Source organism: Hermetia illucens, chromosome 4, assembly GCF_905115235.1.
Source record: "Hermetia illucens chromosome 4, iHerIll2.2.curated.20191125, whole genome shotgun sequence".
NCBI classification, from domain to species: domain Eukaryota; kingdom Metazoa; phylum Arthropoda; class Insecta; order Diptera; family Stratiomyidae; genus Hermetia; species Hermetia illucens.
Genome location: NC_051852.1, coordinates 4,570,668 through 4,585,468, shown reverse-complemented (window position 1 = coordinate 4,585,468; position 14,801 = coordinate 4,570,668). Strand labels below are relative to the sequence as shown.

The 14,801-nt window shown below is 45.0% G+C and overlaps 1 protein-coding gene across 2 annotated transcripts in view; it reads right to left on the bottom strand.

Annotated features, from left to right (window-relative positions):
• Nucleotides 1-12,361: 12,361 nt before the first annotated feature.
• The window catches only part of LOC119655773 (G-protein coupled receptor moody), a 149,092-nt gene continuing 146,652 nt past the window's right edge, over nt 12,362-14,801 (bottom strand). The window contains exons 4-7 of one of the 2 annotated variants that reach the window (XM_038061828.1): nt 14,617-14,765; nt 13,981-14,561; nt 13,801-13,913; nt 12,362-13,741 (exon numbers count right to left, since the gene is read on the bottom strand). In XM_038061828.1, the coding sequence (XP_037917756.1) occupies nt 13,318-13,741; nt 13,801-13,913; nt 13,981-14,561; nt 14,617-14,765 (1,267 nt within the window). In that variant the 3' untranslated portion in view covers nt 12,362-13,317. The remainder of the gene's footprint in view (nt 13,742-13,800; nt 13,914-13,980; nt 14,562-14,616; nt 14,766-14,801) is intronic. The other variant, XM_038061829.1, reaches the window with a different exon arrangement.

The window sequence follows — 14,801 nt, the reverse complement described above, 5'->3', positions numbered from 1 at the left end:
CGAAACAAAGGCTGAAGAAAAAGAAGAAGATGGAGGATTGGGATCTTCCAGACCCTCTTCCACTGATACTGCCTCCGTCAAAACGGCAAAATAAAAACACCAACAAACTCACAGGAATACCCCCCTGCCCTCAAAAAAGGCAAAATCGTAATCCCCCAAACTCTCTAGATAAAAGTCGTCTCGAGAACATGCGCCCCTTCAATTTCCCCAAAGAGGAAGAAAGGAAACAATTCTTCAACTCCAAAAAAAGCAAATAGAGCTGTACCATAAGTCGATAACGTTCCCTCCCAAGCATCTTCTTTCCAAAAGTGAATCCGTCCCCCCTCCCCGATGATGTGCACATCTTCCGGAAACTGGAACTAAATAAAATTCAGAGCATCATCGAATTTAAAAAAATTGACCAAGGCAAGAGCAAAAATCTGCTTCAAAAACGAGCATAAAGTAAACAGTTTCCTTACTCATCCCCCCATTCTTGGTGCTGAGCTGGAAGCCTTCATTCCTCTGAACAGAACCGACAAAGTCGGTGTGACATCCCCTCGACTTAAATAGCCGGGAACTAATAGGAATGGTAGAAACAGACCGCTCAATGCTCCGACACGGTGGCTATAGGAAGTACTTGCATCGCTTCGAGTTGGACGAGTCTCCCAACTGTCCTGAATGCGGTGCTACACTCGAGGACCCGGAGCACGTTATGTTCCATTGTCCCAGATTTCTGCAGCAGAAAAGGAGGTTGAACAGCATCTTAGGGGTGGACATCGAGCCCTCCAACCTGGTGGAAGAGATGTTGAAGTCGGAGGAAAACTGGATGGCGGTAAATGAGGCAGTAGCCGTGGTGCAGACAAAACTCCTGGAGTTGGATCGAGCTCGGAAGGCGGCGCGACAGAGACGTGACATGGACGAGCTGGTATAGTGAACCAGAGCCTCCCCCGCGAAGTAATACTTCACGGTGGTCCCGCGGGGAGGGGCGGAAGAGTGGGGGTGGTTTTAGTGGGTGTGAATCCCACACACTGCTGCAACCTGGCGCAGCAGCGTCTTTCTAAGATTTCCACCTCCATCCATAAAAAAAAAAAAAAATGCTCCGAGTTAAAAGAATCTCACGGTATAACCCAGAAACTTGAATACTACTCTCCAGAGGGCGGGCTGGTTTGATTGTGGTTCGGGTTAACGTTGCATAAATCGGCAAGTCCTTACATGACCTCTTCGTGGTGGCCGCTGGAAACCGTCTTCGGACGGGCCAACAGTGTCTAGGGCCGAGCTGGGAGTAAGCTTATCCAACTGACGAAGATCTACTTGTCTGCTGGTCTTGCGTTAGGGGCAAGTGGGATGATCGTCGTCTCTGCACTGGAGAACGTGCTAATCGGACCCCAAGCCAAGTTAAAGCAGCATATGCAGAGGGCTGCGTGGCCAATGGGGAGCTTGGTCTTTAGTATGCGAACTCTGAATACCTTAGGCATCTTCAGTTTCAAATAAGACCCTTACTCCGGTGGCCGAGCTAGCCAGGGTGGACATTCTTCCCGGACTACTCGTGGAACCAAGCCATGGACTTAATTTAAAAAATAAATAAATAAACCGATGATAGAAGAAGAGGTGGCGATGCTACGCGCATCATCGGAGGCCGAGCTACGGTATCCAGCCAGGAGATAGTAGCTGTCGGGAACAACACATTCGGTGCCAGCCGTAGCACCGCTGTGCGGAAACCAACCGCAAGCACCTCCTGGAGCAAGGCAGCAGACAAACCATTAGTTTCAAGCCTGGAATCAACAGACATAGTACTCCTAACTCGAAACCGTCGACGTCGGGGGATCCTTGAAAAGTAAAACCAAACAAGCACGTAATTCACGGAAAACCGGCTAAGAAGCGCAGGTTCGCTGGTGTTCTGCTCAAGAGCCAGTACCAGAAGGCCATGCATATTCTCAGCAAGATTGAAGAGAATAAGGGGGCCGCGGAATTAAAAAGACCTCGCTAAATACCGGGCGATTGTTGAGGAATACCACAGCAAACGCCTGGAAGACGAGCAGAAGGCGAAGCTCACCACTTTCAAATGCAATCGATCTAAAGACGAGGTCGAACAAGATCACAAACGGGGCAGAGTGGGCAAGAGCTTGGACGCTAAGCAACATCTGGAGAAAAGTACGTAACAACAGCCAGCCGACGAGCCACGAACTGCGAAGCCCTTCAGTGACGTGACTGGAGCCACTTACTTGTAGCGCCGGCGAATGGTAATTCCGCTAGCGGCAAACTAGCGTCAGAGGTGTGGGTGGGCCAGTATTGAGGCCAGGCTGTCGGAGATAGTCATTGAGCATCTCCTGGACGCCAAAGGCAAACACACGGGATCCATTCCCCTGCCTGACGGAATCTGAAGCACTCGAAGTGTGCCTCGGCTAATCTGTTTGTCTTCCTCCTAGAGGAAGATATCGACAACGCACTAATACAAGAGCCTTAGGCATCGAATGCCTTTTCCAGAGCCCACACCTTTGACTCCAGTTCGTCTGTCGTGCCAATCTTGCCAATTTGCGCACCGGAGATTTTATTTTTAATTACTTGACCGAACTTTCTCCAGTCGATCCTCCTGGGGTCTCTGAAGAGGTTGGAGACCTTTGCAGCAAGATCATGACTAAAGTGTATCCAACTGTGATCTGAGGAGGATCTCTGGTGAGCCATTCTCTAGTTCTCCACCCTAGGAACCCCATTGTCAGTTAATAGGGTGATATCAAGGACCTCCTTTCAACCAGTCAGACATTCTCCAGTTCTCCATCCTAAGAATCCTATTGTCGGTTAATATGGTGATATCAAGGACCTCCTTTCAACCGTCACAGTTCTCCGAGCTGAGGAAATGAAAGGTTGGTGCACTTCTCCTGTTACCCTGAAGTAATAATAAAATCAAAGAATGACCCATTTCTCTCGTCGATTTCCGAGCTGCCCCAAAGTGTATGTTTTGCATTGGCGTCACAGTCTCTCCACAGGTTGCCCTTCTTTGTTGCTATGATGCTCGTCAAATATTGCAGTTCTTCTGGCGGAGCTGATCGGTCGTGATACACAAAATACACGTTCTCTGTTCTCGCCTGCTCCAATTTCACCACGACTTCCTGGCAAGGAAACATGTTCTAGGCCTCTCCTGATCAGCGTCTCAGGAATAAATTAAAATATTCGCTTTGGAGCCTTTTGATGGTTCGGAGGATGCAAGTCAAAGCCTTGCCTGGAGGGTTTGCGGTCATCCCAACCATACGAGACTATCAAATAGGTAATTACCGAGAATAAGATCGGCTGGGCCATAAACAGCTTCTCCGTATATAAATCTCCGGGCCTAGATGGCATAATACCAGTCATGCTACAGAAGCACCAGGAAAGGGTTGGCTTATTGAGATTTACACAGTCCTGGTGACGCGCACTAGTGGTTTTCGTACCGAAAGCAAGCAGGCGCGGCCAAGAGTCCGCGAAGGACTTTCGTCCAATCAGCCTGATCTTTTTCGTGCTGAAACTCTAGAGCGCATCCTGGAACTTAGGGAGATGTCTTAATTGCGGTCACATTGCGAGGGCATGAACCGGCATGGATGGCAGGTCGAAGTAATGCATGAGATGCAGAGCGGAAGTCCATATTAGCAAGGACTGCGGAGCTAACTCAACTCTTAAATGGGGCAACCGCTCGATGAATGTGATAGGACGCGATTTAATCAAAGTATTCGCAGAGCCAGATGTGGTGTTTGCGAATATACTTTCATAGGAAGGGACCTGGTGTCTATAGTTGACCTAACATAAGTAAGCAGCCACAAGAATTGTTTGTCAAGTTAGTGTGCATGACGCAAACACTGACTACCAAGCAAGGAGGCTTTACCAAAGACTAAGGAGGACCACCATTAGGGCCCTGGGGTTTTAACGTCAGTATCTGTCGTGTAGGCATGGTCCATGGTGCACCATGGTCCTCTTCGGACACGGATTGATTTGGAGACCACAATCAAAGTCAGCCGTGACTAGTACAGCGGTACCGGTTTATACTGAGTTCATACTCAGTGTTCATTCAAGCGGATGCAAGATCTATCTAAAGCCTCTCCCGAACTAAGAAACACGGTATCCGTACTGTACAGCGCAAGGAGCTTTGTCCACGATGTGAACAGAACTACAACCTTATGAAACTGTCACAACGGGGTTAACCACAAATAACATAATGACAGGAAGAACACAGACAACTGCGGGTCCGCTTAAAAGGGACGATTCGCAAAACCATGAAGAATTGCTTCAACTAATTGTGCGAAGATGCCGATATAGATACTCGGAGGGAGGCTTACAGGTTGGTAATGAAAGGCTGCAAAGACGACAGGTAAGTGCCTTCTGAAAGAAAAGAAATTGTTGCTACTTCGTTCCCTCGCCAGTAGAACAGCGGAAGGCAAACGGTGGTCTAGGCAGGAGCTGTGGGAAATATGTAGAAGGATCGGAAATATATAGTAGGATAAGGCCACAATTCTACGAACTATATTGGCTGATGTAGGTATCCCTGGATATTTGGTAAGCCTTGTTGAAGGTTACCTATCAAGGTGAATTTTTTCTTGCGAGACGGATGAAGGGCCCACAAGGTGTATTGTGACCCTGGGAATACCAAAGGGCTCGGTACTGGTTCCCTTTGTGTGGAATATTATGTATAATGAAGCGCTTGGACTTCCTATCCCAGGGGAGGCTATAGTTGTTGACTTTACCGCTGACCTGGCTATAGTTGTTGCAGCAAAGCACTCAGAGGACGAGTCTACGTGACGGAGACAGTGAGAGTGGTAAAGGCCTGCCGGGGAAAGCCCGAGTTAACACTGGTGGATAAGAAAACGATAGTGGTCTTAATAACGAACCAGGTCACTGTGGAGGTGGAAGTTGATCGACATATGCATCACTTTGGGTTGGACGATTCAACGAATTGTCCTGTATGCGGTAGTATACTGGGAGATGTAGGGAATGTTTCACTGTCCAAGGTTCGCGATGGAGGGAAGGAACCTGAACCAAGCGCTGGGAAGGAGCGTCAGTGCGGAGAGTATAGTTACGCAGATGCTAAAGTCGACGGAGTGCTGGTTTATTACTTTTGCCTCTGTAGAAATATAGGATGAGTTGCTGAAGGAAGTTTGTAGGATCCACTCAAAGGCCGAGAAGCACGAGTGCCTAAAAGCAAACCCGAACTAGTCCCGCGGGACTAGTTGTGACTGTAGCTTGGCCGCGGGGACAACCCTTTGAGGGCAAACTTATTACACTCTTTCTTCCAGTTTTATCTTTAAAGAACTTTTCAAAGTTTTTCTGTGACATTGTATTTAGTGTCATCTGTAGGACCGAGTTAATACCAGATAGATTTATTTGAATGTGGTATGGATCCATTAAACCTGAAGGATTCTTACCAGAATCTCCTTGCTCAATATTATGAGATTATTTTGTTTCAATAGAGGTTAAAGTTGAAGGCACAGCGAAAGATCGTAAAGAGTTTATGGGTTATCGCGAACACAGCACGAGAGTTTTAGTAATCAAAAAGAAAGTTGATTCAACCACGTTTTCAGGGACTTTTTCCACAATTGGCAAGTTTCGCTCCTCTCCACTAAGTTTATATAAATTCGTTATCTTTTGATAATGAAGTGTCAGCTAATATCTTGAATTTATTTTAGTTATCAACTCGCTCTAGTCGAGGCCCTTCAGAGGAATGAGATTAAGTCAAATAAATTCAAGCCTCAACGTATTTGTTACAGTCAGAAAAGTGAGTGAGTCAATCAGAGCTAATGCGAGAATCGGTGATATCATAAATTATTCAGCTAAACACTAATGATGGATTTCTATCTTTAAAGGAGAACCACAGCTGTGTCAACCCTTTTGATTTTCCGAGAAGTTTGCAGCCTTCCTGCATCAACCTGCGGACCTCTACGATAATCCATTTGTCCGCCGTTGTGGGATTGAAGGCTTCATTGCATAGCGTAGCCTAGCTCTGTCATGTTAACCCAGATAAAGGAGAAGTCCTGTCAGGAGTTGCCACATCTTCCTTCAGGTATGTCCCTTCGTGCAGATAAGGGAATGCTTGGCGGATGCGTATGAATATTTACTTGTATGAATTTTGAACTGTGCGTGCATGGGCATCTTTATGTGCAAGTCGGGTAGGTAGGAAAAAATGGTTGTGGGAAAGTCACCCAGAAAAAGAAATCAATATGGACGAAGAGAAGGTGTATAAACTTACGGCTCGGAGCCCCAGCACCGGCGGCTTTTGGGAGTGGGCAACCTGGTCCCCGGTCCTCGATATATCTCGACGGCAGTGCCTCGCCGTGGCATCTAATACTACAAGCAACTTAGTCAAGGAGGTGTTTAAATTGAGCACATCACTCCGTAGAACAGCCATAACAAAAGCGCAGAAGGACTACCCAAGGGAGAATGATGAGCGTCAAAGACCGCAGGGAGCTCCTCAAGATCGAGAGCCGGATCCATTTAGGAGAAGCTCAATGATTATGAGATCTCCCCCAATATCCAAGGGGGACAAACCTGGGTTAGAAGAATGGAGGCTATGGAACAGAAGTCCGACCTGGAAGAGTCATCTTTCATTTTGCTTCCAGCGAAAATTGTTGAGTTGCCAGTATTGAGGTCCCCTTTTGTTGTCCTCGCATGCGGATCGACAGTTGCTTTCAATGGCTCACCGATGAGAAAATGTTCTGGTGATAAGGTAGCTAGATCATTGGGGTGTATGGATAAGGGTAGGAGTGGCCTTGACTTTCGAGCTGCTCATAGGCTAATGAGGCTAACGCATTTTTTGCCGAAGCAATGTGGTGTTCTTGGAGAGATGAAATGAAAGGTAATCTGTCTTGGGCTGCATTCATTCAAAATTCTCTCCTGTGCGTCTTGAGAATATATTGTTGACATTAGTTTGTTCAATTGCCAAGTCGCTCCTGCAAAATTGGTAACATTACCGCAGTAAAGGTTCTGACAATGTCCACATCGTCCAACAAACAATTTAAGTTCCTTAAGATACTATTAGTAGACAAGTCGGTAATTACTTCAAGATGAACTGCCTTTGTGCTGAAGCAGCAGAATACTGCCAGATAGCTTTTTTGTGGACTCCCCCGTGAGCGATAGTGGATCCAGATAGGCTCGCACTCCGCAGTTGAGGTATGGCCGTGCTGGTTGTACCCTATGTGGTCGTAAATTACCCATCATCTGCGCATACATCTTCGGCTTTGTTCTTGTGTAATAGATGCACTCTTGTAAGACCAACCGTGTTAGATTCTTCCCTTTCATAGGCCAAAATCGTTGCCTTGTAATTGCTAGCAGCCCCTAAGGCCCTACATATATGTTTTTAACGTGCAAGTCCGTCATCAATAATTTCACAATTGGATGCATCGAACGAAAGATTGGATGTTTCTAATCCTCCTCCCACTCTTAATAATCGTTCCTCGTCAAGAAATGCGGCGAGTTCGAGCAGTGCACTTTTGTTGTCGATTACCTTATGCAGTCTTGAATGGGCTTATCACGATGACTCTTGGTCATGCAAGAATGTCGGTCCATAGAACCAAAGGTAATGCAAAAGAAGTTTCTGGGGGTGTGGCCCTTGACAAAATATCTGCTAGATTATGAACTGACCTTACATGCCACCACTGGCCCTAGTTCGATAGTGCATGAATTCTGGCAATTCGGGGCCCAACGAAGACTGACCGCAAAGTTCGAGGCGTGGAATTGTAAGGCTTATCTCGCCTGCAGATCTTTTGGATATGGGAGCTACTCGAGCCTTGGAGCACAGCAACCTGACTATCACTGCACTGTTGGTTTTCACGGATCTGATGTATGCTGCAGCGCCATATGCCTCTTTAGAGGCGTCTGAGAATGTATGAATCTGCACGGACGTTGGCACACCTTGACCAAGGTGTCTTGGGATCTTCACCCTATCTAGCGACTGAAACTCTTCTCGATATGTACACCATCGTGTCTGCATTTCCAATGGCAAGGCCGCATCTCAATCATACTCAAGTGCCCATAGCTCCTGAAGGACGAGTTTAACAACAATTACCACTGGTGCCACCATGCCAAGTGGACCGAAGATTCTTGCTATGTCCGACACAGCTGTCCTTTTTGGTTGCTCTACGCTGCTCTACAGGAGTGACCTTGGGGAATACGTCGGATTTTGGCAACCAAATCAGTTCCAACGTTTTTATTGATTCTTCGTCGCTACCGTCGTTAAGGCACACCTCCAAAACTTCGGTCGGAATATCCTGCGACAGGGTCTTATGATTTGAACTCCATTTCCTAAGTTTAAAGCTTCCCTTTTGAAGGACAGTCACTACTTGATTTTGAATGCGTCAATATGAAAATCTCATTGAAGAACTTCACAGTCCAACGGATAACTTCTGTTGTATTCATGTGCGAGCTTTTGAAGACATCTTGTTGTCAATATGAGGCTGATGAGGTTCCATAAGTCTCCGTATAAAGCTCCTAGCACTTCAAGGGTAACCCTGGACGTTCCCTCCACCAAATCAAATGGAATCTTCTGTCTGCTTCCTGAGGTTGAATTTGACGCACTGATGTGGTAGGAAATAGTGAGGTATCTGATTCGGGTGGATTTCCTTCATCTGACCGAGATTGAGATACTCTTTCGTGAACTTGGAAACTTGTCATGTGTCACTACTGGCTGGAACTCGATGTTAACCATTCTATGTCTAGAATGTCCAACTCCTTGCAGGCGCATTGGCCTTGAATGACATGCTAGTGACACGATGTTGACCTGAGAGGCGGAATCTAAGATCGCTCGCAACTAAAGGTAGTTCTCTTTACATTTGCTAACGCTGTACTGAGGAAGATGTAACTGTCTCGTTTCATGTTTACTTTATCGTTGCTTACCACGGCTAGTGTAGGTTTTTCATTTGCCGCCTTTGCAGCCTTTCGACTCGAGCTGTTTTTCTTGAGACCCTGTGCTGGCCCATTTGGCGATGCTTCCTCTCGGGGTTGGAATGGGCCAGTGTGTTGTCCTTACTGAAGTAAGTCGAGCATCATTACAAAGAGTAAGATGGCGCAAAATGGCCACCGTTCAGACAATTGATGCAGAGCTTGTGTTTCCGAAGATGCTGGAAGTGATCCGTGGGTGACAAGCGCAAAAACTCATTGCACGTGAAAAGTTGATGCGCCTCTTTATGCATTGTACAACTTAAATTGACGACAGTGACTGACATCGTTGTCCTTGATAATTTCTTCTTTACGTCCTCTGCCTTGGTATTCCTGGTACCTGGACTGGAAACGAGTTTCTTGAAATTGTAGGAACTCTGTCAGCAATTGCAACTGTTTTGGGTTTGCCAGCGACTGCTTGTACAACGTAAGGGTAATTTTGTCCAATTTCTTCAATACAATATGCAGGAGTAGTGGATCCCGTGTGTCCATAGAAACACTCAGATTTTTCAGACCATGAAGATACTCTTGTGATATTAGCGTTGCAGCTGGTGTTGTATCTGATGAGTGCAATGGTTGGCCAAGAATTTTGTTGAGAAAGGCTGACACTAAAATTCGAGGGTCTTGTAATAATTTCCAGTTGGTATTAGACGTTCCGCTTTGTTTTGTATCCAATTGCCTCTGGATCATCTGAACCCTCCCAAATGGTGGATCCCAAAGCGCTGAATGGTTGTTCCCTGCAACTCGTAGTATTGCCGGAATTGTTCTTGCGTTTTGAAGCACTGGTTGACTGCTGTCGTTTGAGCGGCTTTTCAAGCCCAGCTTCCTTGGGAGACATAACTGCCGACTGTCGATCAATCGGTTTGGGTGTCGATTGACCCTGCAGCTTTTGAATGTTTTCTACAAACTCCGCTGCGTACTTTTCAAAGGCCTCCTCCTTCTTTTTCTTTAGCCTTTGTCCCGTTCACAAGCGGGGTTTGTTGATCGTGTCAGTTTCGCCAGTTGGCTCAATCAAATGCCGGATCTGGATGCAATCTCGAGGCTTCTAAATCCCTATCCAGCGTATCAACCCACCGTTGTTATGGTCGGCCTTTTGGTCGTTTACCATCAACTTCGATGTTCAGACCAATCTTGGCAAGTGAATTCTCGTTAGCACGAATTACATGACCACACCATCGAAGACGCTTCTCTCGCAATTGTTCCACGATCAGTGCAACCCCATTACAATCGAGGATATCCTCATTTTGGATGTGATCGAAACGTGTCACGCCACTAGTCCAACGCAACATCTTCGTCTCCATTACCGCAAGACGTCGCTCATTATCTTTTATAGTCGGCCAACACTCAGAATCGTAGAGGGCGACAGGACGGACGACATTGTGGTAAATTTTAAATTTGAGACGTTCGTTGATACGTTGATCAAAAAGAAAACCAGATGCTTCCCGGTTGGCATTCTTATAAATTTGCCAATTGGCCAGTGTTTTATCGCCGAGAAGTTTGTGGTAGATGAGACAATCGTTTGATGAACCATGTATTTATAAGTACTAGGTCATGAGTGTCCGCAAAATCGACGATACGCTCGCCAGTCTCATTCCCTGCTCCGAACCCCTTTCCCCCATGGCACCTGTTACCGTCTGCCTTTTCACTCTCATGACCATTAAGGTCGCCAGCAATGATCACATAGTCGTCAGCATGTAGGTGAGAAGTCTTTTCATCGAGAAGTTGCCAGAAGGCATCTTTCTCGGCATCAGGTCGACTTGTCTGTGGTGCGGCACACAGTGAAAAAGTAAATAGTGCGATCAGCTGATATGATGGTCAGCTTCATTTGCGGATCATTAAATCGTTCAACCTCTTTAATGGCATCACGGAAACCCTCTGAGATGGCAAGGCTAACACTATATTGAGTATGTGGGCTAGGTTTGTAACCATTTTTACCGCGTTTGCGTTCAATGTCGCAGCTTTTGGCACCAGATCATCGGGTTTCTGGCAGATGGTCTTTTCCGAAGGGCTCTTGCGAGTTCCTCGGTTTTTCCAGTTAGGGTGCCAATTGAAAGGCCTCCTTCATGTGGTGATAATATTGCTTCGTCAAATAGGGATGGGATTGATTCCCTCCGAACTGCTCCCGTATTTCGCTGTCGCCTTGCTTGAACATCTCCCACAGCAGATTCTTGTATCGTCAGCTGCTCCGATCAAAATTCTCGAGAATACCCTTTGGTGAAGCTCCAATGAGTAATCAGCTTAATTTGGTAAAACACCAACTCAACCTTAGCTCAGTCAATCGTCCCTTGAAGGCTCACTAGGGAAAAATAAAAAGACTTGATTGGACTAAATAATTCTCTTTTTATTGATGTTGATTGCCGGGTATGTGAAAACATTAGAGACATGGAGATCAACAGTCCCCATCGACACTTTGGCGAACGAGGGTTCACGCCTCTATGCAATCAGCGATTCCTGTACCTAGCGTCGGCAATTAGCACGAAATGAAGTCATTTTGGAGTAGCAAAAAAGATGGGATGATTCAACTAAAGGACGCTGTACTCATAGAATTATTCCAGACGTCTCAAAATGGATCACTCGCAGGCACGTTGAAGTTAGCTATGACCTAACTCAATTCCTAAGCGTTCACGGAGGGTATCGTGCATACTTTTATTGCTTCGGGCGTGGCGGCTCCCCATATTGCCCGACATGTGAAATGATTCCGGAGGATGCAGAGCGTGTTGTTTTTAACTGCCCGAGGCTCGCCGCACACAGAGCGAAAGCGGAAATTAAATGTGTGGTATGTAGAGTATAATTAGAGCGACGCTCATTAAGTATGGGGAAACCCCCAGACAATCACATCTGGTCATTGCGGGGCAGCCCCCGGGGGGAAAACCCTGAGTAAGTAGGTCACGCAAGTACAGCATGTACCTAGCAATAGATGCGAGCGCGTGGGAGTAATTAGATTTAGGATATAAATAGAATGCATTGTAATTAAAACATCAGTAGCTATTCACACCATCATCCTGTACGTATGTAATACTTTAAGCGCGTTAAATCAATAAAATACTTTTAGCTTAACCAAACTATCATTCTTTTAATACTATCTCCTGGACCCATAAATCCTATAAATGAAATGTTAGCCTCTGAAATAACTTGGAGGGCAGTGGAAAAATTCATGAAGGCGATCCACAATCTGTTGAGGAAGGAGGAGCTTCCGGGGAAAGTAGTAATTGTGCATGAATTAAAATAATTAAAAAGTTGTAGAATTATATAAAACTTTCGAAATGCCGGGGTCGGCGGACGTGACTTGACTTTTTAACTCTTTCTTACCAAAAACTTATTTCTCTGACATTTTCTTTGCCCCAGTCTCATGTCAGACCGTCAGCTGTTTCTGCTGCCATTGAATGCAGCGATGGAGGCGCCTAGGTTTGCGCCTCCGATGTGCCGCCACACGTCTACGTTCCTAGGGATTAATTTAACCCTACCTCGAAATAATGCCAATTTCTTACTTGCAGAGGAAAAAATTCTCCGTATTTTTATTCTTAGTGTTTGAATTGGTTTTTTTTTTAACAACATTCTTACAAATAATTCATTCTAATCAGTCAATTATCAACGGAAAACTAATAATGGCGTAACAATTACGATTATAAAAGTATTTGATGGGCATCTTAATCGTATGGCATTCAAAAACGAGCAATATCTTCAACTTATCAATAAGATATAATAGAAACTTAAGTACAAACTAGCCTAGATGTCCGTCTCCCATTTGTTAGCTTCCGAGTAGCGTCTAAATAAAGGGTGGTCTTAAAAACCTCCACATGGAAGCCATACATTTTTTACATCGTTCGTGTTCGATGTTTTTTTTTTTTAAAATACAAGTTTGCATAGATTATCCTAAGATAAAAACAAAGAAAAATAAAATATGATATTATAAGATAGTTTTAAGTGCTTTGAACACATGAAAAGATAAAGCAAATATTTACATCCGATTAAATAATATCTACGAATTCGGAGGGTGCAAATTTGCAAGTCGGAAATTTAGATCGTTTGTTTGACAGCAGTCACGGAGAAAGGATGCTACATCGTTGGGGAGTAGTCCCCTTTTTGAAAATCCTGGATGCGCGCTCGAGAAGTAAACTATCTTATAAAGTTTTTAAGAACAATAATCTATCCGAGTTTTGGTAAACTTCTTGAAATTTGATTTCATTTCCGGGCAGACTTCGGAAAAAGGACTTCCGAGGAGTCGCAGCCAGAATCCTATTATTCTCTCCAATCATGTTTCCTCTTTCGAATCTTGATTGGACCAGTTTTCTCCGAGATTGTATAATTTGAAAGATATTTTTCTTATATCCAGAAAATTCGTGTTATAACTATGACTAGTCAGGTGCTAATTGTACACATCTTTGGAATTCTTTTGGTTAACGCAAAACTGTCTCCAATATCAATTTTTGATTCATCCTTTTCCATCTATGCTGCTCCGTTGCCTCTGCGATCGCTCCGGGCCACTGCAAGATTCTTTCCTGAAGATCGGCTTACGCTCTTTCGACAACTAAGTAAACTCCAGTATGCCTGGCGATACTCCGATGACATGACAACGTAAATAATGGGGTTGACGCAGGTCGTCAAGAAGATCAGAAGGTAGCCCATGATATTGAAGAAATGAACATCGGTAGCTCCTTTATATATCTTGGTTACAGTTATGGGAAGGTGGCATATCACAAACGATAAAAATATCACAAGAATCATTTTGAGTAGGCGTCGGTCCTTCTGTGACATTCGTCCTGGATAAAGGATCGATGCTCCTGATGTGTTCATGGCGGACACATTGTGGCAATTACGCTTCGCCACTCGCTTTATGGATGCACTGAATGACTTTTTGAAAGTTCTGCGTCTGCAAGACAATTATTGTTACTTCATCTCAACATAATAACCACATCCCAGCTATCTTACTTTGGAGGGCTTTCCGGCTCGACTGGGATGTCAATCCCAGAGCTAGAGGACGGCTCGACCTGAACAGGAAGCAGCTGATTGAGGACTTCATTATTTTGCGCAATGTGATACACCTGCAAGTGGAATAATGGTGGCAGATTATTATCAAACTGAGCAAAGGACACTTTCCTCTGAACATACTTGCGCGTTATCGGACGAACTCGTGCTATCTTCTACAGCTGAGTCAATCTCATTTAACTTCTGATTCTTATGACTACTACTAACTATGGCCGCATGTGTTGAACTTACATTACTAGACGGCGTGCCTTCACGCTGGCGATCACGCCTTAAAGCCGACAGAGAAGGAGGCAGCTCACTATCCACGCTAGTGTCAATGAATTTTAGCTCCTCCTCTCGAAATTTGGACAGATATGGTCTGGAACGCTGAATGTTTGGGTTGCTTCCGGCAGCCAATTGTGTAGCTGAATGGGGATAGCCACCATAGTTGGATAGTGAAGATGAATTTTCCGAGTTCTCCTCTTTTGAAGTTTTCGAAGATTTTTCAATAAGCTGTCGATCGGAATGGTTAGCATCATCCATAGCTTTTTGAGTTCGAACATTTTTTCCGGACATCATTCGTACGGAATTGTTAACTGTAGCAGGCTCATGGGTTCGCATGGCGGTCTTTCGAACGATGTAAAAAATTCGTGCGTAGCAGATAATTATGCATAAGCATGGTACCATGAACGCCATCATGAAGAGGAACTCTTTGGGAGAACGATCTGAAAAAAAAGATACTATCAGATGGTCCCTACGAATGAATTGACCATGACTTACCATTCTCATCGGGAAGTATTGAACATGACCCTATTGAGTGGTCCAATCCAAATTTACCCCAAATTCCCCGCCAAGTGGGAATCAAAGTTAGGAATGCACAAAGCCAAGTTGCGGTAACCATTATACCTAAGTATCTGTGGCGATATACTCTGGAATGAAGAAGGATATGAAATTATATGAATCAA